A 26,014-nucleotide genomic window follows, 5' to 3' on the forward strand; every position below is an offset into this window, starting at 1 on the left:
GGGGGGGGGGGGGGGGTGAAGAAGAAGATGTGTAGGTGTGGGGGTAGAAAAGAAGATTATAACATTTTTTTTGGGCATAATACATAATTATGCCCTTTAACTTGGTTTTGAATCACATTTGTGCCCTTCAACTTTGGGTGTGCACAAATAGACACTGAAACTTGTAAAGTTGAACAAATAGACACATATGTCCTATATGTCATCCTACATGTCACTTTTTGTCCTACATGTATTTTGCCATGTAGGGCTCATGTGTTTATTTATTTAAAAATTGGATAGTTAAAGTGCCTGTTTGTGCATTATGAAAGTCGGAGGTCAAAGTTAAAATTTGAAGCTAATTTTAGGGTTCAATATATGTATTATGCTTCTTTTTTTTTTTACTATTTTTCCAAACTAACGCGCCTATTTTTTTTTTGCCACGTCAATTTTAGGGGGTTAGAAAATTCACTTTTGAATAATATAGGTGTGTAATAGGTCACTATGATGATTTAAGCGTGTAATTGACTTTTAAGTATACGTTTAAGGGAAAATTTATGTCTTTTCCTAATAATACATTTGTTTGGAACTTTTCAAAACTAGAATAAACATATTCTATAGTAACATTATTAATTAGTCATCGAGCTCACATCTCAAAAGCTAACTCAAAGGGAGATTAAACATTTGGTGCATGGGTATTTTTGGGCAATTTCAAATTTTTTGTGTCCAACATTGGGAGAGACGGATTCTGGTCTGATACCATGTTAAATAAGGTTTTTGGCCTACCATATTAAATTAGGTTTTAGGCCTAACTCACACTTCAAAAATTAGTTCAAAGGAAAAAGGATCGTTCAAACTTATAAAGAGCTCGTTCCATTAGCCACCAATGTGAGATTTTTGCTTAGACGAACATATTAGTTGTGTTATTTATTTAAGAAAAAAAACTTAAATATGCCATTAAACTTTGAGAAAAAATTCATCTATGTCATTTCTATTTGAGAGAAAGCTCATTTATACAATTATTTGTTAACTAAAATAACACAAATGAATTAAACTTTTAACGAGTGACATAAATGAGCCTTTTCTCAAAGTTGGACAATATATTTAAGCCTTTTCCTTTAAAAAATAATTTAATTAATAATTTAGTTGCATCATACTTATCACGTGTCAAGAATAAATACTTTTTTTTAAACAAATCATAGCATGAATAAGCTTTTTCTAAAATAAAATAACCAAGATTAGCTAAACTTTGAATGAAGGATATGAATAAACTTTTTCTCAAAGTTTATGATATATTTGAATCTTTCCCTTTTTATTTATAAAGTCCAACTATCAAAACTATCGATAAAAGAATTTAACTAACTATAAAATAAGTGATTTGTTATCGTAAATAACATTAAAAAATAGGAGATCTAAGTTTTAATAGAGACTTTTTTTTAATAATTGAAAATATTGACTAGATATTTTGGATTAAACTATTTATTCAATTTTATATATAGTAATAAAGTATAGCCGGCAAACTTTAGTTTAAAGTCATCAACATGTTATTACGTAGCTATAAAGAAAGAACGGAAAGTGTTTGTCGCCTCCGCCCACAAGAAACGCTCAAAAGCCCATAAAATTTAATCTTTTAAGGCCACACCACAAACGCCTCTGCCACCTGACGCCTCGTTGGCCGGTGGGCGCCGAACGCAGCAAGCACTACTCGGTCAACATTATTACGCCCTCCGCGCACGTTAGCCACACACCCCCTTTAGCGGTGGCCTCCTCTCTCTCTCTCTCTTTCTCTCTCTCTCTAGATCTCCCCCCTCCCTTTTAACCTAAACATTTTTTTCATTATGCCTCCGTTTTCCTCCGCCGCCACCAACCACCACCACAGCCACAACCCCTTTTCCTTCTTCTCTTTTTCTATTATAAATCTGAACCGGTTAACTAATTCTGGGTGTTTACTGATTTTGAGAGATTCGATATTATTCTGTAATACCCACAACAATGGCGACTTTTTCTCCATCAACTCAAGATTTTTCGACCACCCCATCACAGATTCTGTCTTCATCCAACGTTACAGTTGCGGTGCCTTCTCGACGTCTTCCGCCGCCGTGTTGGTCACATGACGAGACAATAGCGCTCATTGATGCTTATAGGGATAAGTGGTATTCTCTAAGGAAGGGGAATCTACGGGCGAATCATTGGCAGGAGGTTGCTGAGGATGTTGGTTCTAGATGCCCTGTTGATCCACCGAAGACCGCTGTGCAATGCCGGCATAAGATGGAGAAGCTTCGGAAACGTTATCGTGCTGAAATCCAGCGTGCTGCTCCGTATGGTGGGGCTCGATCTCATCGTTATTGCTCTGCTTGGGTGCATTTTAAGCGTATGGATATGATGGAGAGAGGTCCTAATGCTGTTTCTCCACCGCCCAGTGAGGATGAAGCTGATGAGGATGTAGAAGATTACCATCAAAATGGCGTTAAACTTGTTGGGGATTTGTATGGTAACAATGTGCACACGGGTAATCGGAGTAGTTTCCAAGGGGTTGTGAGTAATGGAGGAGGTGGGTTTCGGATCCGGATACCTGGGATGCCCGGGTTAGCTCCTCCAATGGCGAAACCGTATAGTAGATTTGAGGAGGCTCGAGTTGAAACCCCTAGTAATTTTGGGTCTAGTCAGATGTTCAGGGATGGATTCGTGAAGAAAGCTGATTTGGGGAAAAGGGTGGTTGGTGAAGGAGTGAGGGAGAAGAAAAAGGAGGATCCCATGGTGGAAATGGTGGCTGCGATAAAGGTATTAGGTGATGGATTCGTCAGAATGGAGAGGATGAAGATGGACGCGGCAAGAGAGTTGGAACGGATGAGAATGGAAATGGAGATGAAAAGAACTGAGATGATACTCGAGTCACAGCAAAGGGTTGTGGAGGCGTTTGCTCAGGCGTTATCAGAGGAGAAATATAAGAAGGCCAAGAGAGTGCCAACTCCTGAATGCTAGATTAATCTTAGGTGTGTGATAAAGTTCCCTTTTTTGGTGAATATTTTGCAGCATTGAATTGCAGAATGCATACTGGATTAGCTAATTTCCCATATATATTGAGCTTGCAATATGCCTTTCCCTTCCATCTTGGTATAAACTTGAGTAGCAGAAGAATGCCAGAATAGAAACTTATCAGTTCATTGATGTAGCATCTTTTTGTTATGGATTTGTGCTAGCATTGCATGATACTCCTTGCAGTGATTATGTAATGCCAGGCGTTTAGATCAGGGTTCTGACATTCGAGTCATTGTTAGTAGTCCGTAGTGCCTGTTTAATTTGGTCGATGTCTATAATGATGTTGCTTACTGGAGTTTAAAATTGCAGTACTCCATTGCTAGAAATACAATTGTACTTTGGAAATTAGGTTCTGTTTTTTGTTCTGCATCTGCTACTCTTAAATACTATGTTCTAGTGCTAGAAAACGATTTTGTGGCTAGCCATTTCTGGTGTGTGTCGACCACTTCGGAGATGGGAAAGGAAGTGTTCATTCAGAGACTTAATCTGTTAGCAATTTACTTGACCTGAAGCAGTAATTTAGGAAAATATACACTTGGATAGACCCTGCCTTGCTATGAGAGTGATTCTGCTTGTTCTTTTACTAAATGCATGTCACTACGCAGCCATTACATCTGTATTCTGTAACAAACGATACTAGTGTACTATCTATATGCCTTGTCTGAATACAAAGATCACACTTTTAGAAATGGGACCAATGAACCATGTTCTATATTTAATTTGGTTACAAGATGCAAAAAGTTTGGGTCCCTAATTCATGTTGATATGGTAATATTTGAATGTTATAAATAACATTGTTAAATGTCGTGATTTGTGCATCTGTTGTAGAGAAGAGTTACCTTTTCAGTTTCTTGTTGTTTTTAGTAAGTAGAAATTTGGGTCTCTTCAAGAATGTGAGTTGCCTTGTGAACGCGTCCACATGCAGTTCATTTAGTATAACCAAAGAATCAAACATGCTCCCCCCGCGCCCCTAGATTTGTTGGTTTCTGTTTTTTGATGTAATGTGTAATTTGTTCAATGTTAATGCTGCAAGTTAGTCTTGCTTTTCTGTGATGATTAGACCTGTACATGATAAAGGCCTTCGTTGATGACTCGCAAATACTTTTGTTCTGTCTTCATGGCTTTCCCTGAATTGATCCAAGTCATTGTTTGGGTTGATTCCCTGCAATTGGAGTAGCTGATCGCAATCCCTAGTACTTTGTTTTCATGGTTGTTACGTTGTTTCATGATGTATTCCCAGAATACGAATTACGAAGTAGTGTTACTCCTATTAATATCGAGTTCGGAGCCTAAAGGATATAAAATGTTAACAAAAATTTCAAAATGATATATGATTTTTATTTTAACCAAAATGATAAAAATCGCTAGACGAGCAGCGATGTCGCTCGCCGGAAAAAGCAAAATCGCTGCAATAGCAGTGATTTGTAAAATTTGATTATCTTTTTAAAGAAAATCGCTGTCTTGGCAGCGATTTTCAAAATAATTTTTTTAATGATTTTTTAATAAGTTGCTGCCTAAGCAGCGATTTCTTTAACTTTTTATTTTTATTTTTTTATTTGAAATTAAAAAAGAAGAGAAATTAAGAGCAAATCGCTGGCCATTTGTTTCCAATTTTTTTTTTAAATCAAATATTTTTAAAAATTTTGTAAAAAAATCGCAGCTTAGACAGCAATTTATTTAAAAATCATTAAATTGGCTTATGGCAGGACACTTACTGGCCTGTCGACAATAACAACAGTACTAGTCATGATCGCGTAGTAGTAGTGCCCCCGAGGCATTTCACAGGACAGTCAGTGATGGCTACCAGCCATCCATTTGCCTATGGCATGTTCTTGTGTTTCAACTCCCTCGGATTTTTCATATCCCTCCCTCCACACGATAAATTTCCTTATAATAGGATTTCCTTTTGCAATTAGAACTGCAAGTCTCACTTATTTCCTTGGCCATGGCCTATTTTTCTGTGATGTTGTCCATGATATCTTACTGGACAACTTTTTTCTTCTTTTTTTTAATCCTTATCAATACTGTATCCTTTCATTACAGTAACGTTGTCGCGTTGAGAAACCTAGAATTCTTATCCTGGTTTATAAACTAGACAGCTACTTGAACACCATCCTCCTGTATTTTCTTATTCTTTTGAGGTTCAGTCAGGACGTATTGAAATTCTAAATAAAAAATTACTTGTGAGTTGTGAGATTTATTGCAATCACTTTTACTTGATCGCTTTTAAATGGTCTTATATGAAAAATAGGTTGACGTGTTGTTCTCTTGACGCTTCCATAGTATTTTACCATCAAACAAACTTTATAATTCAGAATCACTATTTGAACAACATACCAGAAAGTTTGACCCATTCAGCAAAGGCTCAGATGGTTTAAGCACAACAATTCTATACTATACATTACATTGACTTTGAGTTGCTTACATATCTAAATACACGATTAAGAAATAAATAAATTTCCAAATGTCTAATTAAATAAACAACAACTCAGGTATGATTTTAGCACAACAATTATATACATTTTATTGACTTTTCAGCATGATTTGTTTGACATATTGAACTTAAAATATCAAAAAGAGTGTGACTAATTGATAACTAACATTTGTCTTCCTATTTAATAAATCTGAGATTTGCTAATTGAAGAAGAAAACTCTCATCCTAAACAAGTCAAACTGAACTCCTTTCTAAAAGAGTTGAATTTGAGATTTTCAGACTGAGATATTCCCATCTGCTGAGCACAACTTGATGAAAGAAACTAAAATCGAAACGATAAAACCGAAAAGAATTGCATAATTCGTTGGTAGAACTGATGGACAGAAGGCTGAGAGAGGCTGCTCAAAAAGGAGATGTTCATCACTTGCAAAGCTTGATCAAAGAAGTCCCTTTTCTGCTCAGCACAGTTTCATTAGCAGGTAGTAATGAAACTCCTCTGCATATTGCTTGTTTGAGTGTCCATGTTGAGTTTGCTAAGGAGATCATTCATTTGAGGCCCGAATTTGCAAGAGAACTAAACCAGGATGGTTTCAGCCCTTTGCATATTGCCTCAGCAAATGGAGATATAGAGATTGTGAAGGAGCTATTGAACGTTGACCGTAACTTATGCCTTATCAAAGGGAAGGACAGAAAAATTCCCCTTCACTATGCAGTAATCAAAGGCAGAAAACATGTTATAAAGGAGCTTCTTGTGGCTTCTCCAAACTCTGTAGCAGAAGTGACTTCCCGTGGCGAGACTTGTCTTCATTTAGCTGTCAAGAATCATCAGTTTGAAGCTTTCAAATTACTGCTCGAGAATCTCAAAGAACTCAACAAGTATGGTCTTTTAAACAAGAAGGATATCCAAGGAAACACTGTTTTGCATCTTGCTACGTCAACTAAGCAATTCGAGGCAAGTATCTTCATTACTATGCCTCTTTTATCTCATCATATTCAACTTCTTAAATTTCAATAACGGATAAGAGAAATGATCATCCAGGTTGTTGATCTATTGCTCGACGAAAATTCTGTTGCTAAAGGCACTATTGAGGTGAATTCTTTGAACAAAGGAGGCCTTACACCTTTGGAAGTACTAGTTAAAGAATCCGGAGATAGAGACATTGAGGAAATTCTAAGAACATCTGGTGCTTTATTAGCTGAAAACTTGCAATCTTCGCCACAAGAAGGTTTGCCACAATCTTGGGTTGTTCCAGTTCAAGATCCATCAAATGAACAATCCAGCAGAGAACAAACGAGTGATACGCCTCCTCGATCTAATTCTAAGAAGCTTCAGGATTTCTTCAAGTACAATAAAACCAAAGATTGTCCAGGAAAAGTAAGAGACACTCTTCTTGTGATTGCTATTTTAATTGCAACAGCAACTTATCAAACAGTACTTAGTCCACCAGGAGGTGTTTGGCAGGACACTTACTGGCCTGATGATGATCACAATAACAGCAGCAGTAGTGATGGCATAATGTCCTTGCGACGTATCGCAGGACAGTCAGTGATGGGAACCAACAATCCAATTTCTTATGGCTTGTTCTTGGTTTTCAACTCCATCGGGTTTTATGTGTCCCTTCACACTATAAATTTCCTGACCATAGGATTTCCTTTGCAATTGGAACTACAGATCTCACTTGTTGCCTTGATAGCAACCTATGATACTGTGATGTCTGCCATAACGCCTAACCGGGGAATTTCTCTGTTATTTACTATCTTTTCCATAGTGTTTCCAGTATTCTTGCCTCACGTTACAAAGTTGTTGAGAAATCATTGCAAGAAACCTAAATTTATTATTAAGATTTGTGAACTGTTTAGATAGTTAGCCAACATATATCATCCTATATCGCGTCCAGTACTTTAGGGCTCGAGTGGAGCTAGCTCCTTCATTGGCTAATGTATTACCTTTGTAACATATAAATAGTTTACCTTTCTCACTGCTAATTCATTATGATTTCTCTGCATTCTCCGCTGTGTTGCTCTACTAGTTTGTACCTCAGTGCGACATAATCATTTTATGTAAGCTACTTTTTAGAGAAAATTACGCGGTTAAGCACAATGGCGTAGCCACATATATAGTGAGGTGTCCAATTGGACACTCTTTGTCCGAAAAAAATACCATATATATAATTAAAATGATATACGAAATAATTAAATAATATATTTTGGAAACCAGCATAACAATCCTGGGTCTTACTATTGAGCCATCTATTTTTTTATTTGTTATTGAGGGGGTTCTCAAAAATATATGGATCTACAGAATTATAGAAAATTTACCATATATATCGTGTAATTTAGGTGTGTTTTTGATACTTATATCATTTATTTATACCTGAAGAACGGGTTTGAAGCAATTTTAACCAATAAAAAAAAATAAATTTTAGATTTAACAAATATAAAAATTATATTTGTATGTTATATATACTCATATCATATTCATAAAAATAGAAATGGGTATAAAAGTAAAAGTTCAACACAAATTTTTACATAAGTCACTTTTATTTAAGACATAATTGTTTAAAGACTCGTGCAATTAGTCGAGGAAACTAAACAACATTACTTCTTTGTCTTTGTCCATAATACAAATTTTCAAAAAAAGTGATAAATTTTATAGTCATTGTTATATGACTAAAGGAATGAAATAGTAATTTTACTGTATGCTTATTGGGTTATCAGTTTAACTATTAACAAAAGTTATAAAATTGAAAATTTCATCGATAATTCAATATTTTTTTTAACAAAATCATTACAACCCGTTAACCCAATACAAATAATAATTTATTGGGGAAAGAAAGTTTAATTCCATTATTGAACTTTATGGAAAAATTTCCTTTGAAAATTTCAATATATACAAATATAAATCACATCAAAGTAAATTTTAATCCCAAAAACAGCAAATTCAAATTGTATGTTTGATTTTGTATCAATTATACAACTTATAAGTGTTGTGCATTTGAAAATTCAAAACATCTTTTTTCAATACGGTTATGAACTCTGTATTTAATTGATAGCCGCGAGTGTCTTTGCCACCTCTTTTTGCACTTGCGTGACAATTTCAATAAGATTAGTGGTATAAATTCAATTTTTAATGTGAGACTTGCATTTTCATCTCTTTCCTTTCCATACTTTTTCTTTATAGCGTACTTGTTAAAAAAAGTTTTTAAATAGATACTACTATTATTGTTAATAATATTAGTAGTTAAAATTAATTCATAATAAGATGTTAGTCATTTGTTTGTAATACAATTCGTTGGATGATGTTGTATAAAAAATTATTTACTAATATGGAGATGTGCATAGTTCAATTTAAAAAATTTAAAATATTATCTAATCTAAGGGTAAGGGATACAATTTTTTTTAATTTCTACATTTATATTTTTTTTAAAAAAAATTAAAATCATAAAATTCATTATTAATTAAAAAAATTTGGGCCTCAAATTTATGGGGGAAAGACTTCGAAGTTTAGAAGAGTCTTCCCTTATATCATATATAACACATTGTTTTGTTATGATACCAATATAACTTTGACTGAATATTATGTATAATATATAAAATAAAAATATTGTGAGCCTAGAACAAAAGGTATGATATATAATACAAAGAGCTAAATAGTATTGGGATAATATCTTAAATGGTTATTTAACTGTGATTCTATTAGAAAATCACTTAACTTTATTTTATAATTTAAAAATTATCCTACTTGCATTGATAAATTTAGTTAAACAATTTTATTAAATCAAAAACCTAAATCGAGTGATTTTATTAAATACAAAACAAAATTCAATAACTTTACTAAATAAATAAAGTTGAATGACATAATTTTGAGATAAGCTCAATATATATACCTAATAGAGTTTGCACCTAACTTAGTATTCCAAAATTAATATGTATTAGAACTCTATTTTGATGTAAATATTTAAAGTATTTTAATTAATTTAAAACTGCCAATGGTTCCTTTTCAAAAATTTATGTGTGTTTAAAATTTATTTAGAGATAAGTGTTAAAAACACATTTAAACTATTCACTTTTTTTTGAGTTTCATACCTAAACTATTGAAAGTGTGAGTTTCATACCTAAACTATCACTTTTTAGTTGAGAAACACACCTCAGTGGTGTGTGTAGTACACTCTTTCTTTTATATGAAAAAACTTCGACACATGGTATTCCATCATTAAATAATAAAAATTAATATTAATTAAAAATTAAAGACCACCATCCATATAAAAAATTAAATTATTTTTCTTATCTCACTCCCACCGCCTCCTGCACGTAACCCCCCTCCCCCCGACAACCCCATTCTTTTTTTTAAAAAAATCATTTATAGAATATTTTTAAAATTTTCATATTTCATACTTCCCCTCCCCCTCCCGATAGAAATTGATATTATTTTATTTAAAAAAATCACCGCATTCTATTTAATTTTCCGCTCCAATTTTTTATTTTTTTATGTTTTTCTTATTTTGTGTTAGATATGCACGTACATATATTTTTAGGAAAAAAAATTCTACTAGTGTATTGAATATAACATAAACAACTAAAAAATATAAAAAGTCTTGTGGCGGGAAGTAAAAAATATTTTCGATATATATATCTAAACAATGGGGAAAAAATTGAAAATAGAGGGTTAAGTGGGATGGGTAGAATTATATTTTTAAGAAAATAAAATAATATCTAAATTAGTATTTGATGAGGGGGAGGAGATGAAGTGAAAAATGAAATAATTTTATAAAAGAAATTAAACAAAATAAAAAACATTAAAAAATGGTGTGGGGTAAGAAAAATATTTTACATTTTATTTTATAAAAGAAAATATTATTTTTTTATAATAGTTTTTAATTTTTTTTTTTAGCTAATACTAATAATTTATTTATTTTTTGTCAAGGTTGAATATTTTCTCCATGTGGAGTGTGATGTGGAAATTCTTTAAAATAAAAGAGAAAGTGTATTACACATCCCATGATGAGAGTGGTATAAAACAAATATGTGTGTTTCTCAAACTAGAAAGTGATAGTTTAGATTTGAAACTCAAATTTTCAATAGTTTAGGTATGAAATTCAAAAAAAATAAATAGTTTATGTGTGTTTTTGACACTTAACTCATTTATTTATGCCTGAAGAACAGGTTTGAAGCAATTTTCATTAGAGTTGTGCATCGGTTGCTTCCATTCGGAAATTTATATATTAGAGGATCAGTTAATCGATTTACGGTTTGTAAATATGCTAAATTGATAATCAAATCAATCAAATATTTATTATCGATTTTCATTTAATTGGTTTTTGCTTTTCAACTGTTCGGTTTCAATTTTAACCAATAAAAAAAAGAGTAAATTCTAGATTTACACAAATATAAAAATTATATTTGTATGTTATATATGCTCATATCATATATACACATATTCATAAAAATAGAAATAGTTATAAGAGTAAAAGTCCAACACAAATTTTTACATAGATCACTTTTATTTAAGACATAATTGTTCGAATTTCTTTTAATTAAAGACTCGTGCAATTAGTCGAGGAAACTAAACAACATTACTTCTTTGTCTTCGTCCATAATACAAATTTTCGAAAAAAAGTGATAAATTTTATAGTCATTGTTATAATACTAAAGGAATGAAATAATAATTTCTTATTTGTCTTTGTCCATAATACAAAATTTAGAAAAAAGTGATAAATTTTAGTCATTGTTATATTACCAAGGAATCCATGAAATAGTAATTTTAATATATGCTTATTGCGTTATCAATTTAACCATTAACAAAAGTTATAAAATTGAAAATTTCACCAATAATTCAATATTTTTTTTATAAAATCATTACAACCCCTTAACTCAATACAAATAATAATTTATTGGGGCAAAAAATTTAATTCCATTATTGAACTTTATGGAAAAATTTCCTTTGAAAATTTCAATATGTACAAATATAAATCACATTAAAGTAAAATTTAATCCCTAAAACAGCAAATTCAAATTGTATGTTTGATTTTGTATCAATTATACAACTTTTATGCAAATACAAATTACTTAATGTATCAATTATACACATAATCATAACTCCAGGAATTTAAATATAATCCGATACAATTACAGCCCAATTAGATCTTTATGTTCTGCATAAACACAAAAAATACAAACTGAAAATCAAACGATACAAATGCAAATCAATCAGATTTTAGTGTAGTTCTCTATTTAAGGGTCAAACATATTTAACAAGTCTAATGCTCTATTAAAATAATCGATGACATTGAATAGTTCTATATATCAATTATCAAATATATATAAGTTGATTAAAAGTTGCTTTTCTGATTCTGCAAATTATGTTTGATTGGACAAATTTCATTAATTGGTTACATGTTGATATATAGGTACCTGATTTCTTCTACTCCTTCCGTCTTATTTTATGTGACACCATTTTCTTTTTATCAATCGTAAAAAGAATGTCATATTTCCTTATTTGATAAATATTTAAAGATAAAATTCTTTTTTTATCCTTGTTGGTCCCACTTAATTTTAAAGATAGTACTTCGATACATATATGAATAAAGAGAAACATGAGTCTACTTTTTAATATGATTATTTTTTTGAAAGACAAATTGATAAACATTTTAAAGTTTTCATTTATTTCTTAAACTCCTGATGAAATATTGTCACATAAAATAATGGAAGTAATATATATATAAAAAAGCCAAATGAGCGTTCTTTATATTATTTTTAAATATGAAAAGTCTATAATACGTTCCTAATAATTAATATCTAACTAATGTTATTTTTGAATTATAATAATGAAAGGTGAGATGAATTGCAATGAATGGACCAAGAAATAATTTTCTTATCAATGATTTCCATACTCCTTTATTTATGAGATTTTATTGAATATATTATTATTATTTATGTATCATATTAAAAATTATAATCAAAACTATAATTTTGATAATAATCATCATAATACTATAATATACGCACAAAACACATACTTTAAACTAGTATTATTAAAAGCATAACGTGATATTTTGTAATAAATTCATCATAATACAACTTCATCTAGAGTATGTCATTTGAATTATAAAGAGACCATTAAAATATTTTTTTGATAAGAAAATAAAATAAAATAAAACCGCATGCACTAGTCAAAATATTACTTATAATAACAGAACAAATGAGAAAAAAAATATAATTGAAAATCTACTTAATTCATTCCACTCTCGCTTCCTTTTGTACTTTTTTTTTGTTCAATGCTTACTTGTCGCATATTTTTTAAAAACCCTTTAAAATTAGTGAAAGCTTTATGCGAAAACAAAAAAAATTTTATTTCATAAATGGAAACTTACTTTTATGGAAAGTAAATTGAATATACAAATCGAAAAAGGAAATTTATAGTTCTAATTATAGAAGGATTAGAGAAACCCTTAGCTTATAAATATGTAACTGTTATACTTGGTGATTCAATCATCTTCCATGAATTGTATTGCAATGGCGAGTAGTTTTGCTACTTCTTTTGCAGTTGCAGAGACAGGTCGTTGCAGTTTCCATTGTGATTATTCATCTTCTGTGCATTGTTTTCGCGATCAAGTTAGATTTTTGGGAAGGAGTCATAGTAGGATTAAGCCATTGGTGTATTCGTATTCATCGAGCCAGGTATCGATGGTAGAAAAGGAATCGAATGTTTCAGGTTTGGAGGTTCTGGAAACATCTAATCGATATACGAATATGAGTAGCAACATTATGGTTATTGGACTTAACATTCATACAGCACCAGTTGAATTGCGGGAGAAAGTATCTATCCCTCAATCAGATTGGCCTCTAGCAATTCGCGAATTATGTTCCTTAAATCACATCGAAGAAGCTGCTGTATTGAGTACTTGTAACAGAATTGAGATATATGTTGTCGCGCTTTCAAAAAATCAAGGGGTTAGAGAAGTGACTGAATGGATGTGTAAGTATAGCGGAGTTTCTGTTACAGATCTCCGCGAGCACCAGTTTTTGCTGTATAATAAAGATGCTATGCAACACCTGTTTGAGGTAGCTGCTGGATTGGATTCACTAGTATTGGGAGAAGGTCAAATTCTTGCGCAGGTTGTTAAGAATGGACAGGGGGAAATGGTGCCTGGATTTGGTAGGAAAATAAGAGAGTTGTTCAAGCACGCAATTACAGCGGGTAAGAGGGTTAGAACTGATACAAATATCTCCAGTGGATCAGTATCAGTTAGTTCAGCCGCGGTGGAGCTTGCTCTGCTGAAACATATTCCGGATTCTTCTTCAACGTCTCCCCGTGTGCTGATTGTTGGGGCTGGAAAGATGGGAAAACTTGTGATCAGACATTTGATTGCTAAAGGGTGTAAAGAGATGGTTGTCGTAAACAGGACAGAAGACAGAGTTGCTCCTATCCGTGAGGAGTTGAATACGGATAATGCTGGTGTTATAATAGAGTACAAACCATTCTCGGACATGTTATCATGTGGTGCACAGGCTGATGTGATATTCACCTGCACTTCTTCGAAAGATCCTATATTCGTAAAGGAGGGTGTTCAAGCTGCTCACTCCTCCCAGAGTAGGCTATTTATCGATATTTCTGTTCCTCGGAATGTGAAAAAATTTGAAGCACTTAAAGACTCTCTCGAGACTGTTCCAACTATCAAAAAGCTAAGAGCGTGTGCTGAAAGAATTAGGGCTGCTGAGGTTGAAAAGTGTTTGTCTAAGATGGGCGATGATCATCTCTCCGAAAACAACAAGAAGGCGATCTATGATCTCAGTTTAGGGATAGTAAACAAGATGCTACATGGACCAATGCAGCATTTGAAATGTGATGGAACTCAAAACCGGAATTTGAGTGACATCATTGAAAATATGCATGCCCTTAACAGAATATTTGATCTTGATACAGAGATGGATGATAAGTTACGAGCCGAGATACAACAAAATCAAAAGCAATCTTCTTGAGTTCAATCTGAAATGATCATTGTTTCTATTTTGCTAGTTTTAACTGTACAAAATTAACCAGGATATGATGTAATTCTTTTTTAGGCCATAGATAGCCAATACTATTCCCTCATTGCAGTTGTATTTGTGACACTTATCTATATATTCATAATCATTCATCAAAATCATCGAAATCCTTTTGAATTTGATCACATGTTCTTGAGATGATAGGCTTCAACATAGAGATTCAGCAAACTTTCACATTCATGAAAGTAGTAGCTTTACGTGTTGTTTTCTTGACGCTTCCATAGTTTTTTACCATCAAACAAGCTCTCAAATGAAAACCAATCTGTGTCAAGTCTGAATTCAGACTCTGAACATTATTCTATGTTCTCATTGACTTTGAATACCATATAACGTACACATAAGTTGTTGACATGTTGAAATTAATTATCAAAAGAGACAAACTTATTGATAACTTAACATTTGTCTTACTATTCATCAGTAAACCCGAGAGTGCCAATTGTTAATTCAATGAATCAAAGGTTATTTGAAGCTGAAAGGCCAGGGAATAGAGAACATGCCAATAGCATACCAAACTACTAGTGCTTATAAATATGCTATAGTCTTACACTATGGTCTACTTCTATTTCAGGTAGATTTATGAGGGTTAGAAAAAATTATGGCATAATACCAATGTATATACACTCAAACTTGGCCTCAACGTTGAGTACGCACGTTTAGACACCTCAACACACCATATTCACTGTGTCAGTTGAAACTATAAATAACAAAATGATCATCTAGCTAGCTAGACACCTCCAAATTTTATATGTCAGTTTAGTGTTGAGCGTCCACAAACAAACAAAAGTGTTTAGTTGTCAGTTGAGACCAAGTTAAAGCGTTCAGCTATGCACTCTCAAAATTGAAAGTGCTTACAGCTTGTTAGCTGAAGCCAAATGTTTATTAAAGTAAAATCAATTTTAAGTGCTTATATACCTCAATTTTTTATTGTTATTTTTTAAAAGAGTATTTTTAGAGGTACGTCCACGACAAAAGATTTTGACAAATTCAATTTGAATTTCTTCTTTAACCAGAAAGAAGATAATGACATAACAAATATACTGAAATCCCTTGAAAGAGAGAGGAAAAAACGCACAGAAGAAAACAATATTTTTGGAGAGAAAATAATGTCAGTCTCAACTCTCAAGTGGTCACATGCACAAACATAATTTGTTCAATTCCATGAAAAAAAAAATGGAGTTCAGAGCTATGGCAATTTCATTGCACATGTACTCGACAAGTTATGGGAGTAACTTTTTTGTATTATTCTATTTTACAATGTGAATGAGGCGCGCGACGAATCTCAGTAGCTGAGTTGATTGGTTTTTTAAAATTAGTGAAAATCAAGTTTTACTAAATTTTTTCACGATAAAAACGATAATCAAATTCCGTTTTTTCCAATAAATCAAATTTGAGGCGATATTAAATACAACTTGTTATCACATGCACCAAAATGTTAATGTGTAGTATACTTCAACTTTTAATGTGATTTCTATGATCCTATCCCTGTAATTTCACATGTAAATTTATATTTTCAATGGACCACGATACAACATTTTGTTTTTTTCTACTTTTCATTAATAGGAATATCCACTCACAAACACACTCTAACCAATAGTGTACTTAATTTTTTTTTATCATTTCCAATCTACGTCTGCAAATGTGAGAATGTTCATGATTACTAAATGCTACTATATAATACGTCAAGTCCAAGGGCTCCATTTAAACAACATAAAATTTGTTACCACAGTTACTAAATTCTGACCGTAAATATGGACATCCACAAGTAATATTTGTATCATCGAAAAAATCGACATAGTATTAGCTCATAATATTAGCCAATACTATTTTATAAAAGGAAAAACTATATAATTAGACATATTTCACTGTAATATATACTATTATTATTATTAAAAGTTTTAAATATTATGCATATCTTACCATATATTGAAGATACTATATATATACACGAAAATAGGGAGAGAGGGAGAGAGATTGGGGAGGGAGGCGAGAGAGATTCGTATGCATATATCCCACACTAGATATATGTATCTATATGTATATGTGATACTAGATACATGAGAGAGTATCAAGCGAGATGGCATCGAGATTTGATATATATACATATGAATCCACTTGAATACAAATAAATTTAAAACAAATTACACGTAATTTTGATCTCATATATCCGAAATACATGTATCTAGAGACATTAAAATCTGTTAAAATACATAACATTGCAAACTAAAGTATATTTGCGTAAGTTTGACAATAAAATTACAAATTCTAAGTACTTTTAGCAGTACGTATAACACTAGACAACCAAATATTTGATTTGAATTTTAGCTCCCTATTTCCCCTTTTATGTACTAAAAAGATGAAAATGACTTAACATATATACAAGACATATATATATTGAAAGAAAAAGAAGAACTTTTTATATTATATATTATTATGTCAGTCTCAAGTATCAAGTTGGTCACATGCAGAAGCATTTGTACACTTGTATGATTGATTGCACATGTAGTATGTTCCCCTGCCCAGAATAAAATACAACTGTCAAGGTGCATGTCTTCACTTGTCTTTACTACCACAAATGACTATAACACATACTTCATTGTAATTACATATCTAGTAATTCTCTTTTAGTGCTTTTGCTTTGTCAATATAATCTCATCCACATACTACTTCTTCATCACCTTTTTTATGTCCCTTTCTTCATTACAAGTGACTAATGGACCAGTTTGAGCGGATTAAGATGAATTGAGTTAATAAATAAGTGGATTTAATGATCAATTTAAAAGTTACTTAGCGTAAAATGTATGTCATGATTTATATCGTTCTAACTCTTATTAAGTTTTTAATTGCTTTATTTAAATTACTTATGGATCAATTTGCGCTAGATATCAATCCAAGCTTTGATTGACAGAGCTAATACATAGATGGATCAATAATCATCCCAAATTTGAACGGGTCAATAACTAACTCAAACTAAGACGGAATATCAGTTCAAACTTGGGCAGGTTGGATGAGTTATGAATCCATAAGCAATAATAAAGTTTTTCAATGGGAATGCTGTTATTTTTTAGATAAGAAGTGCTAGGAATGTAAACATTGAACTCATTCAGCTCGATTGAGACAATTTGAAATTGATAGTGGCTATTTTACAAATCAAAGACGAAGTTTAAAAGTGGCTACTAACTGCTATTTTTATATTAGAATTGGAAGTCACCAAGAGATCACACTATCTCAAATACTGTTATTTTGTAGTTCAAATATAGTTATTCCAATTGAGCACCTGCGAACACATATAGTTATTTCAATTGAGCACGTGAACACATGATAAAATGTTCTTATTGAAGACACAACATTCTTTTCACATTATCTAGAAAAAAGAACAGTCAACGCACAAAACATTCATCATTATCAGCGCTTTGATATGAATAACCTACCCTAACGACTGCTTCCACGGCTCGAACCATAAGCACTACATATTGAAAAATTGTGCAACTCTAATCTGTATAAACTATAAAAATGCCAACCTGTGCTTTTGACAGTGTCATAATCATACAGATCATTGGAATCTTGACTTGGATAACAAGAAGAAGTATCTAATACAACAGAAAACAATAAAGAAAACAACTTTTTTTAGCCAGACTGTAAAGCAAAAGCAACACCCATCTGTACATACCATTTCATTTCATGAGTTCTTCAAAAAGCACCCTCAAAATGTTGCCAAACATAAGATAAAAAAGAACAAAAACCAAAACACAAGAACCACACAATCTTCTTCCCCTTCTTTTTTTTTCAGTACAATTTTCAGTTTAATCAACCCTACACCTAACCTGATAACTACATTAACAATACTAATCAAACAACTAGTTGTTGTTGCTGCGAAGACGATTCGTCTTCATTGAAACAAATATATTGAAGCTTTGGTGATCTTCCTATAAATAAGGAAGAATCTTCAAAATTCATGGGTGGTGATTGCATTAGCATCTCTTTTTGTAGATATGCACAATAAGTCTGGAAAGTAGTGGGAGTTACATTTAAATGAAAACCCAATCCAAATAGGAAATCCACTTCAAGAAAGTTCATCTCTGTGATGCTGATTCCTCCAACTTTTGCATAATATGCATTATTGTAGTACCTATACATATATAATTAGTTAACTTCAGCTTACACTTTAACTACACTTTACATATTAATTAAGTGTGTTAATCAATTGTGAGAAAGGGTCATTAATGAAATGTAGCTTTCAAATCAAATGAGAATGTGTAATCTTGACCATGAAACTAAAAGAATTGGGTGGCTCTATTTGAAAGTGGGGTTGATTTTTTTAAAATTCAAAAATAAAGGAGCAACCAAGTTGCATTTTTTTGTCACTATGTTGCCATTATTTGATTTCTTAACCAATCATTAAACCTTTGGTAAGTGCTAATAAGAATATTAGTATTGGTATTAGGAATAAGCCATTAAGACATAAGATATGTGTGCATCTTTTTTTCTCAAAATTTCACTTATAAAATTACACTCAATATATTATTATTATCATATAGCGCGATATTAAAATAATAACCATATTATACTAAGAAAGGGTATAGTTTAATGCAACCTCCATTGTCTACTACTATGTAGGTAGAGTAGTAATTTAGTAATAATCAATACTCCGTTCATCCACTTTTAATTGTTATGATTTTTTTTAGAGTAAAATGATAAGAACTTTGACTAATACTTTACCAAATAGTTTTAATCATATTGATATGCAAAAAATTGTAATATATAATACTTTCCGTATAGTTTTAAATATCTAAATTTTTCATCTTAAAGTATTGAATTAATGTAACTAAATTTTAATTTAAAAATTAATCAAATTAACTTTCGAAACACTTAAATATTACAATTAAAAGAGGTACACATAGAGTATACAAGTAGACATCCAAATACATCGTCTCTTTCCTTTTACTGTTTTTCTTCTTTTTGCTCTTTGTTTCTTTTACACCAATTCAATATAGCATTAATAAGAAATACTAAATCCATATAAAATTATGGAAATACTCTGTTTACCCACAATTTTTTCCTAAATTATGAAAATTACTAATTCAAAATCAAAACCCAAGAAAAATCATGATTCAACAACCCTTTCAAATTAAAAAAACAATGAAGGTTCGCTTTCAATGTTGATGATTTTCTATTTTTAAAAGTCACAGACGACGCTACAAGTTCTGCTCAGCGTAGACCCAATAATTTTGGCTCATATTTGTATTTACAAATTCACTTTAACACATATATATAAATAAATTCATCTAAAACTCATGAATCATTTTTTCTTTCTTCCAAAATTCAGAACTCATAAACTCAAAATTTTAGCTTTGGAATTGAACTTTATCGGCGATTAGAGAAAATTGAGTAAATTACTTACATATCATCCATGAATTTAGCAGCAATCATGACGCTGGTGATAAGAAGACGATGAATATTGAAGGAGTTGATGGGCAAAGAAGGTTGACACTGAGTAAATCGATCGAGATAAACATAAGCAACAACGAAACAACAAGGGCTACAATTTGCGTACTTGAAAATCCTCTCTAAATAGCTCTGAATTGAGATATTTGGCCGTGTGAGTCCGTGGAAAACAGAGATCTTCTGTGGTTGAAATCGGCCATTGATATCGTTAGCTTCAGCGACTCGTTGGAGAAGAGAAGATAAGTAATCGATGAGTTTCGGCATCAGATTTTGATTTTGAATTTCCAGTTCTGCCATTGTTGTTGTTGTTTTGGTACAGAGAAAGAAAGGGAAAAAAGGGGATGTGTATGAGTGTGTAATGTGTTGTTTACATGTTGTAATATATAAGTGATTTTCATTTTTATTTTTATTTTTTTCCTATTTTGTAAAAGGTTTTGTTTTTTTTATTATAAAGAATTGTTGTTGTTTTTCGAATTTTGTTTGTATTTAAATTCATTTTCATTTTATTTTTATTATCTTGTAAGTAACAACCTGTAATGTTGGTTGTTATTTTTTGGTGGGCAACTTTAGTTACACAAAAATAGCCTTGTATATTTGAAATATGTCATTTGAGACTATATGTTGATGTTGGTTGAGTTTTTTTTTCCTGAGATATACGAAGATTTAATGAACTTGATGTGTTTTATTGAGTGCACGATCGAATTAATATTTAGTCCTAAGTATACTTTTGAACATGACATTATCGTATCTTTGATGCTCCCAAATAATTTGACCTCAGCTTATGACTGTATATCTTTTAATTATTCTGTTGAATTTTGTTACTTTCTATCATCACAATTCACAGGTACTGAGTAACTCTTTTAACTTAGATCAATAGAAACAAATCACTTTGTCTTTGATTTCTTTCTCTGCTTGAATTTGAAAACCTGATCTCTCTTTTCGGTCGATAATATTGATTGCTAGACTATAAATTAAATTTTTATTTTTGCTTCTTGTATCTTATTTCTTGGGGTGTCTTTTAGGCTAGAAATTAAAGTTTATATGGTATTGAATTAGATTTGGATTCTTTAATTTGAACTCAAGTTTGTGAGAGAGGGAAAGATTGTTTGTTTTGGTTGTGTTGAGTAGTCACCTTTTCTTTTTAAGACTAAAGTTATTAATTATAAGCTCTTTTCCCCCCCTTTCTTGTGGGAAAAAGTGTTAGAAAAATGATAATGGGGAAAGAGTGATGGGCATGCCTTTTAGATTAATTATCATGTGATTACATGTGGATTAGTGTTCCTTACATGTTGATTGTAGGTCCCATTTTTTTTTTTTCAAATTAAAATGATCTTTCATGTGTTTTGATTCTATGAGCAATTAGGTTACATAATTAGGATTTTTGTTTTGCATCTTAATAACACTTTAATACAACAATGTTCTTGCTTTTCCAGCCATAATTATAATTTGTAGGCAAAAAAGGATCCAAAAGAAATTAAATAGATCGCCGCGATTAGATCTCTCCACATTCAAAATTCAAACTATATTATTGAACTTAATTTAAAAACAATAAACTAGATTTGCACATTGCTAATTATACATAAATCTTTGCCATTATCATAAAAAGTTTTGATGGATAAATGTTTAGATCTTGAGGGCAAAATAGAGAAATTAATAGAAGAATAAAAAGCATAGAATATACAGCAAGGTTCATTTTTAATAAGCTTTTTTGTCCCTAATAAGTCATAGTTGGCAAAGGTACATTTTCTTGCTTATTCACAAAAAAACAAGGTGCATGTCTGTGCTCATTTTGTCTACTGGCACCATGTCTAGCCTACTATTAGAAATCACACTTTTTTATTTTTTTGTTATTTACATATACCCATCATTGTTGGTGCATTAATGGCAAATCTAATTTTTTTTTTTATAGTGTATAAAAAAAAATTACATTCTTTGTTACCTATGGATAATAATTATATTTTTGGAGAACCAGAAACTTATTATTCCATCCATAAACTCGTTCCAGAGAAACAGTATCTCTACATGATTCTGTTGTTTCATATTATGTGTTTTTTGTTTAAGGAATTCAAAAAAAAATCGATCGAGTAGATGGAATAATTAAATATCTCATGACAAGGTTAAATTTTTGTTACCAAGAAGGAAATTTCCTCTTCTAAATTAAATAATTCAGTCCAATAAAGGTTGATGGAACTATCAGAAATTTGGTGAATGACAAATTGGTTCTAACCTTATATGAATCGACTCATTTTCATGTATTTGGTCATTAAAGATAGTGATGCTGACATTTTGATATTTATATTGCTGAAAGATAGTAATTGAAGAAATAATTAATATAATTGTAAATTTATTCGAAAAATATCATTATTAGAAAGAAAATATCAAAATACAATATTCAAATTAATAAATAATTGTACTTGCCCTCCCGAGTATTGGTACACCTACATTTAGATATGTGATTTGAGGTGTTAAATAGTTAGATTGAGCTGAACAGGTTAAAATGAGTCGAGTTAATAAAGGGTGAATTATTGACCCGTTTAAAAGTTACGTATGATCAAATGAATTGTATTATGATAGGCTAAAATGTGATTCATAATCCAACCTGCTTAATTCTTACTAAATTTTAATTATTTTATATAATTACATAATAATATTACTTTTTTTCTTTATTATTATACTACATAGAACATTTCAAATAGAAATATATATATTTTGACAAAAAATTTATTGATTAATTTGTAGAATATATCAATCCAAATTTTGATGGATTTGATATAATAAATAGACGGATCAATAAATTTGTCCAAACTTAAACGAGTTAAACATATATATTATGTTTTCATAAAAGAGTATATTAGGGCAGCTACTTTACTACCTTACTTTAAGAAATTGCCAAAGCTTTACCATTTATTTGGTGTTACCTTTTCTTGAGGTAAATATCTTAAGAAATCAATCTCTTAATAGCAATGTTCTAAATTTTGCTTTCTTAAATGGTTACAATTAGTTACTTCATCTTATATAATAATTGTCATATTAATTGTTCAGATAATTATGTTTATTGTGACAATAACATAACTTTCTCACTCAAAAGACGTTCAATATTTACGGTATAGTTATAAAACTTTTAGAAAGGATTTCAATAATTTTCTCAATGAAAGAATCTTGCCCTCTAACTTCAACTCTGAGTACATATATTTTTATGTAGCAAGAACTAACTAAACAAACAAAGTATTTTAACTTATAATTGATCAATTTAACGTAGTTCAAAAGAAAATGAACAAAAAGAACTCAACTATAGTGTTTTATTAGAGAAAATTCTATAAATGAATTAGTTGTTATAACAAGAAAAAGGTGAAAAATATATAGATCATATATAATCAAATAAAGCACTACATAAAGATATGAGACAAAAAAAAAATATCAACAGAAATGTGCAAAAAATAATAAAGGTTAATTCTTTTCGTCACTTCTTCACGCATGTTTTATATGATTAATGGTCAATACAATTTCTTTTTATGTATAATCAATGACATATTTACCGATAGCAGGTAATTTGACTTATTATTAAGATTATGAAATTCAACATTTTGAGAAAGTTTTTTTTTTTTTTGACCTTATAGAGCTAAGATTGCACGTTTAACCCTATAAATAGGAGTGCGGAGTTAAAAGGGTAAAAAAAATTGTCAAAAATTCCAAAAGGGCACATCAATTTTTTTTAAAACCAAAACGGTAAAATCGCTCACGATGTAGCGACTTTTGCCTTCTGAAAAAGCGAAATCGCTGCAATAGCAGCGATTTCTTAAATTTGCTTTTTTTAAAAAAAAAAATTAAACAAATCGCTCCACACGGAGCGATTTTCAAAATAAAAAAAAAGGTACTTTTTTTATAAGTCGCTGCTTCTGCAGCGACTTCCATTAAGTTTTTGAATTTTTTTTTATTTTTTGTTTTATTTAAAAAAAAAATTGATTCAAATTTTTTTTTTTAAAAAAAAACATTGGTAGCGATTTTTAATTAGTTTTTTTTAAAAAAAAATCAAATCGCTGTAAGGCAGCGATTTACACTTAATTTATTTTTTTTAAAATTTTTTTTAATTAAATCGCTGCAAAAAAAAATTAGGCGATTAAATTAAGTTTTCAAAAAAAAATAAAATGAATTCTTAATTAACACATTTTTTGGAACTGATCTTTATATGTGTTTATAAAATAAATTCTTAATTAACACATTTTTTGCTTTACACTTAAATTTTAATTTTTTTTTGAAAATTTAATTTAATCGGCTAATTTTTTTTGCAGCGATTTAATTTTTGAAAAAAAAAACTAATTAAAAATCGGTGGCAATGATTTTTTTTAAAAAAAATTGAATCAAATTTTTAAAGCAAAAAATTAAAAAAAAATTAAAAAATTTAGTGGAAGTCGCTGCAGAAGCAGCGACTTATAAAAAAATATTTTTTTTATTTTGAAAATCGCTCCGTGTGGAGCGATTTGTTTAATCTTTTATTTATTTATTTTTTTAAAAAAGCAAGTTTAGAAATCGCTGGTATTGCAGCGATTTCGCTTTTTTAACGATAAAAATCGCTACATCGTGAGCGATTTTACCTTTTTGGTTTTAAAAAAAAATTAATATGCCCTTTTGAAATTTTTGACAATTTTTTTTACCCTTTTAACTCCGCACTCCTATAAATAGGATGATCTTTAATTTTTACTCTGTAACAGTAGAACTTTTTCTTTAGAAATTGAAGTTAGGTAAGGTCCTATAACCCCCCACCCCACCCCACCCCCACTCCGAACTTATTTTATTAATAATTTTCAACCCATTTGACCTACGTGGCACTATCTTGTAGGCCCAACGCTGATTGACTTTTTCTTTCAAACTAGTGTCACGTAGGCCGAAAAGAGGTAAAAAATTACTTATAAAATAAGTTCAGTAGGGGTACCTTAGTATAGTATAAATGTGTCTCTGAGATTTCGGGTATAGGTTGAGGGGGTACTTGTGCATTATCCAAAAAATAAAATACAAACTAATGTCTTTAGAAATAATAATCAACACAAAATAAGGGCAAATGCAAATCGAATGATCCTTGAAATACTATCAACGTATATAACTTAAACTCAAATATGAATAATACTACTCTCACCAAAGATTTAGTTTGTCAGTGTCATTTGAATGTTATTAATTATGTACAATATAACTCTTAAGGGGTTTCGTATCGTTTTCAACAATTTAGTGTTTTACGTCCACATAATATACAAATATCCAAGCATACAGCTGGATTATATGAACAATTAAAATCTAAACCCTCTTTTTTTAGACAAAAAATTATAAGACATTAGGACCAAATCCCCCACCTCCACGTTGCACATGTGAAAAAAATCCAAAATGAGAAAGTTGTTAAGCCAAATCATTGTTAAAATGAATAAAACTGATTAATTTTGTGTTAAAATGAAAAGAATTGGTTCATTTTTGTATTAAGTTGATAAAACCTGCAAGCAATTTCTACATTAAGAAAAAATATTTTGTTGTAGTATTGTTCCGTTATACTCTCCGTGTTGTTTTGATTACTATCTATTGTTTTTTATATTTTCTTTATGTTTTTTTTTTTTTGTTTTCAGCCAGTGATCTATCGAATACAATCTCTCTATTTGACTTCGAAGGTAACTAGGTAAGGTTTGCATACACTTTACTCTTTTTCAAAGCTTCACTTTGTAGACTATACAATGAATATATTATTGTTGATCATGAAGAACTTGTCAAAACGAAACGACTTCATTGATCTCTATTTCAAATTAGAGGATGAAAAACGTCTTGACATAAATCAAATTCAAATTAGTTAGACGGTAAATTCTAAAGGCAATATAAAATAAATAAAGGGGACTAAAATAGCACTCCCATGCCCTACCCTAAAAGAAAAATGATATTAAAATAAAGTGGGTAGTTTTTTTCCTTGGAGTGAAACAAGAGCAAAGCATGTCTTGTAAGAGAGTTGTTCTCCATATTTTGAGCTACTCTATATAAAAAAAATCAATTAAAAAATGTACACATTATACATTTTATATACATATAAATATATATATATATATATAT

At 30.7% G+C, this 26,014-nt stretch overlaps 3 protein-coding genes and 1 pseudogene across 3 annotated transcripts; 3 read left to right on the top strand and 1 right to left on the bottom strand.

Moving 5' to 3' along the window:
* Positions 1-1,519: 1,519 nt before the first annotated feature.
* Positions 1,520-3,384, top strand: LOC107005844 (trihelix transcription factor ASIL2). Its single transcript, XM_015204499.2, has one exon. It carries the CDS (start codon positions 1,969-1,971, stop codon positions 2,956-2,958), a length of 990 nt encoding a protein of 329 aa, XP_015059985.1. The 5' UTR covers positions 1,520-1,968; the 3' UTR covers positions 2,959-3,384.
* A 2,409-nt stretch (positions 3,385-5,793) lies between these two features.
* LOC107025033 (ankyrin repeat-containing protein BDA1-like) lies at positions 5,794-7,444 on the top strand. The gene is made up of 2 exons (XM_027912892.1): positions 5,794-6,401; positions 6,489-7,444. Exons 1-2 carry the CDS (start codon positions 5,826-5,828, stop codon positions 7,311-7,313), a joined length of 1,401 nt encoding a protein of 466 aa, XP_027768693.1. The 5' UTR covers positions 5,794-5,825; the 3' UTR covers positions 7,314-7,444.
* Positions 7,445-12,801: 5,357 nt separating this feature from the next.
* Positions 12,802-14,553, top strand: LOC107028431 (annotated as a pseudogene).
* A 3,496-nt stretch (positions 14,554-18,049) lies between these two features.
* Positions 18,050-20,306, bottom strand: LOC107008166 (cyclin-U4-1). Its single transcript, XM_015207120.2, has 2 exons — positions 19,893-20,306; positions 18,050-18,620 (listed from the first exon to the last, which is right to left on the bottom strand). The coding sequence occupies exons 1-2, from the start codon at positions 20,231-20,233 to the stop codon at positions 18,341-18,343; spliced, it is 621 nt and encodes a 206-aa protein (XP_015062606.1). The 5' UTR covers positions 20,234-20,306; the 3' UTR covers positions 18,050-18,340.
* Positions 20,307-26,014: the final 5,708 nt, after the last annotated feature.

The sequence above is a fragment of the Solanum pennellii genome, chromosome 1 (assembly GCF_001406875.1).
Source record: "Solanum pennellii chromosome 1, SPENNV200".
NCBI lineage: Eukaryota > Viridiplantae > Streptophyta > Magnoliopsida > Solanales > Solanaceae > Solanum > Solanum pennellii.

Bases quoted from the DNA above. Each gene is read 5' to 3' on its own strand.
- LOC107005844 (XM_015204499.2), top strand. From the start codon at position 1,969: ATGGCGACTTTTTCTCCATCAACTCAAGATTTTTCGACCACCCCATCA.
- LOC107025033 (XM_027912892.1), top strand. From the start codon at position 5,826: ATGGACAGAAGGCTGAGAGAGGCTGCTCAAAAAGGAGATGTTCATCAC. The intron at 6,402-6,488 runs GCAAGTATCTTC...ATGATCATCCAG, and splicing joins CGTCAACTAAGCAATTCGAG to GTTGTTGATCTATTGCTCGA.
- LOC107008166 (XM_015207120.2), bottom strand. From the start codon at position 20,233: ATGGCAGAACTGGAAATTCAAAATCAAAATCTGATGCCGAAACTCATC. The intron at 18,621-19,892 runs GTAAGTAATTTA...ATATATGTATAG, and splicing joins GCTAAATTCATGGATGATAT to GTACTACAATAATGCATATT.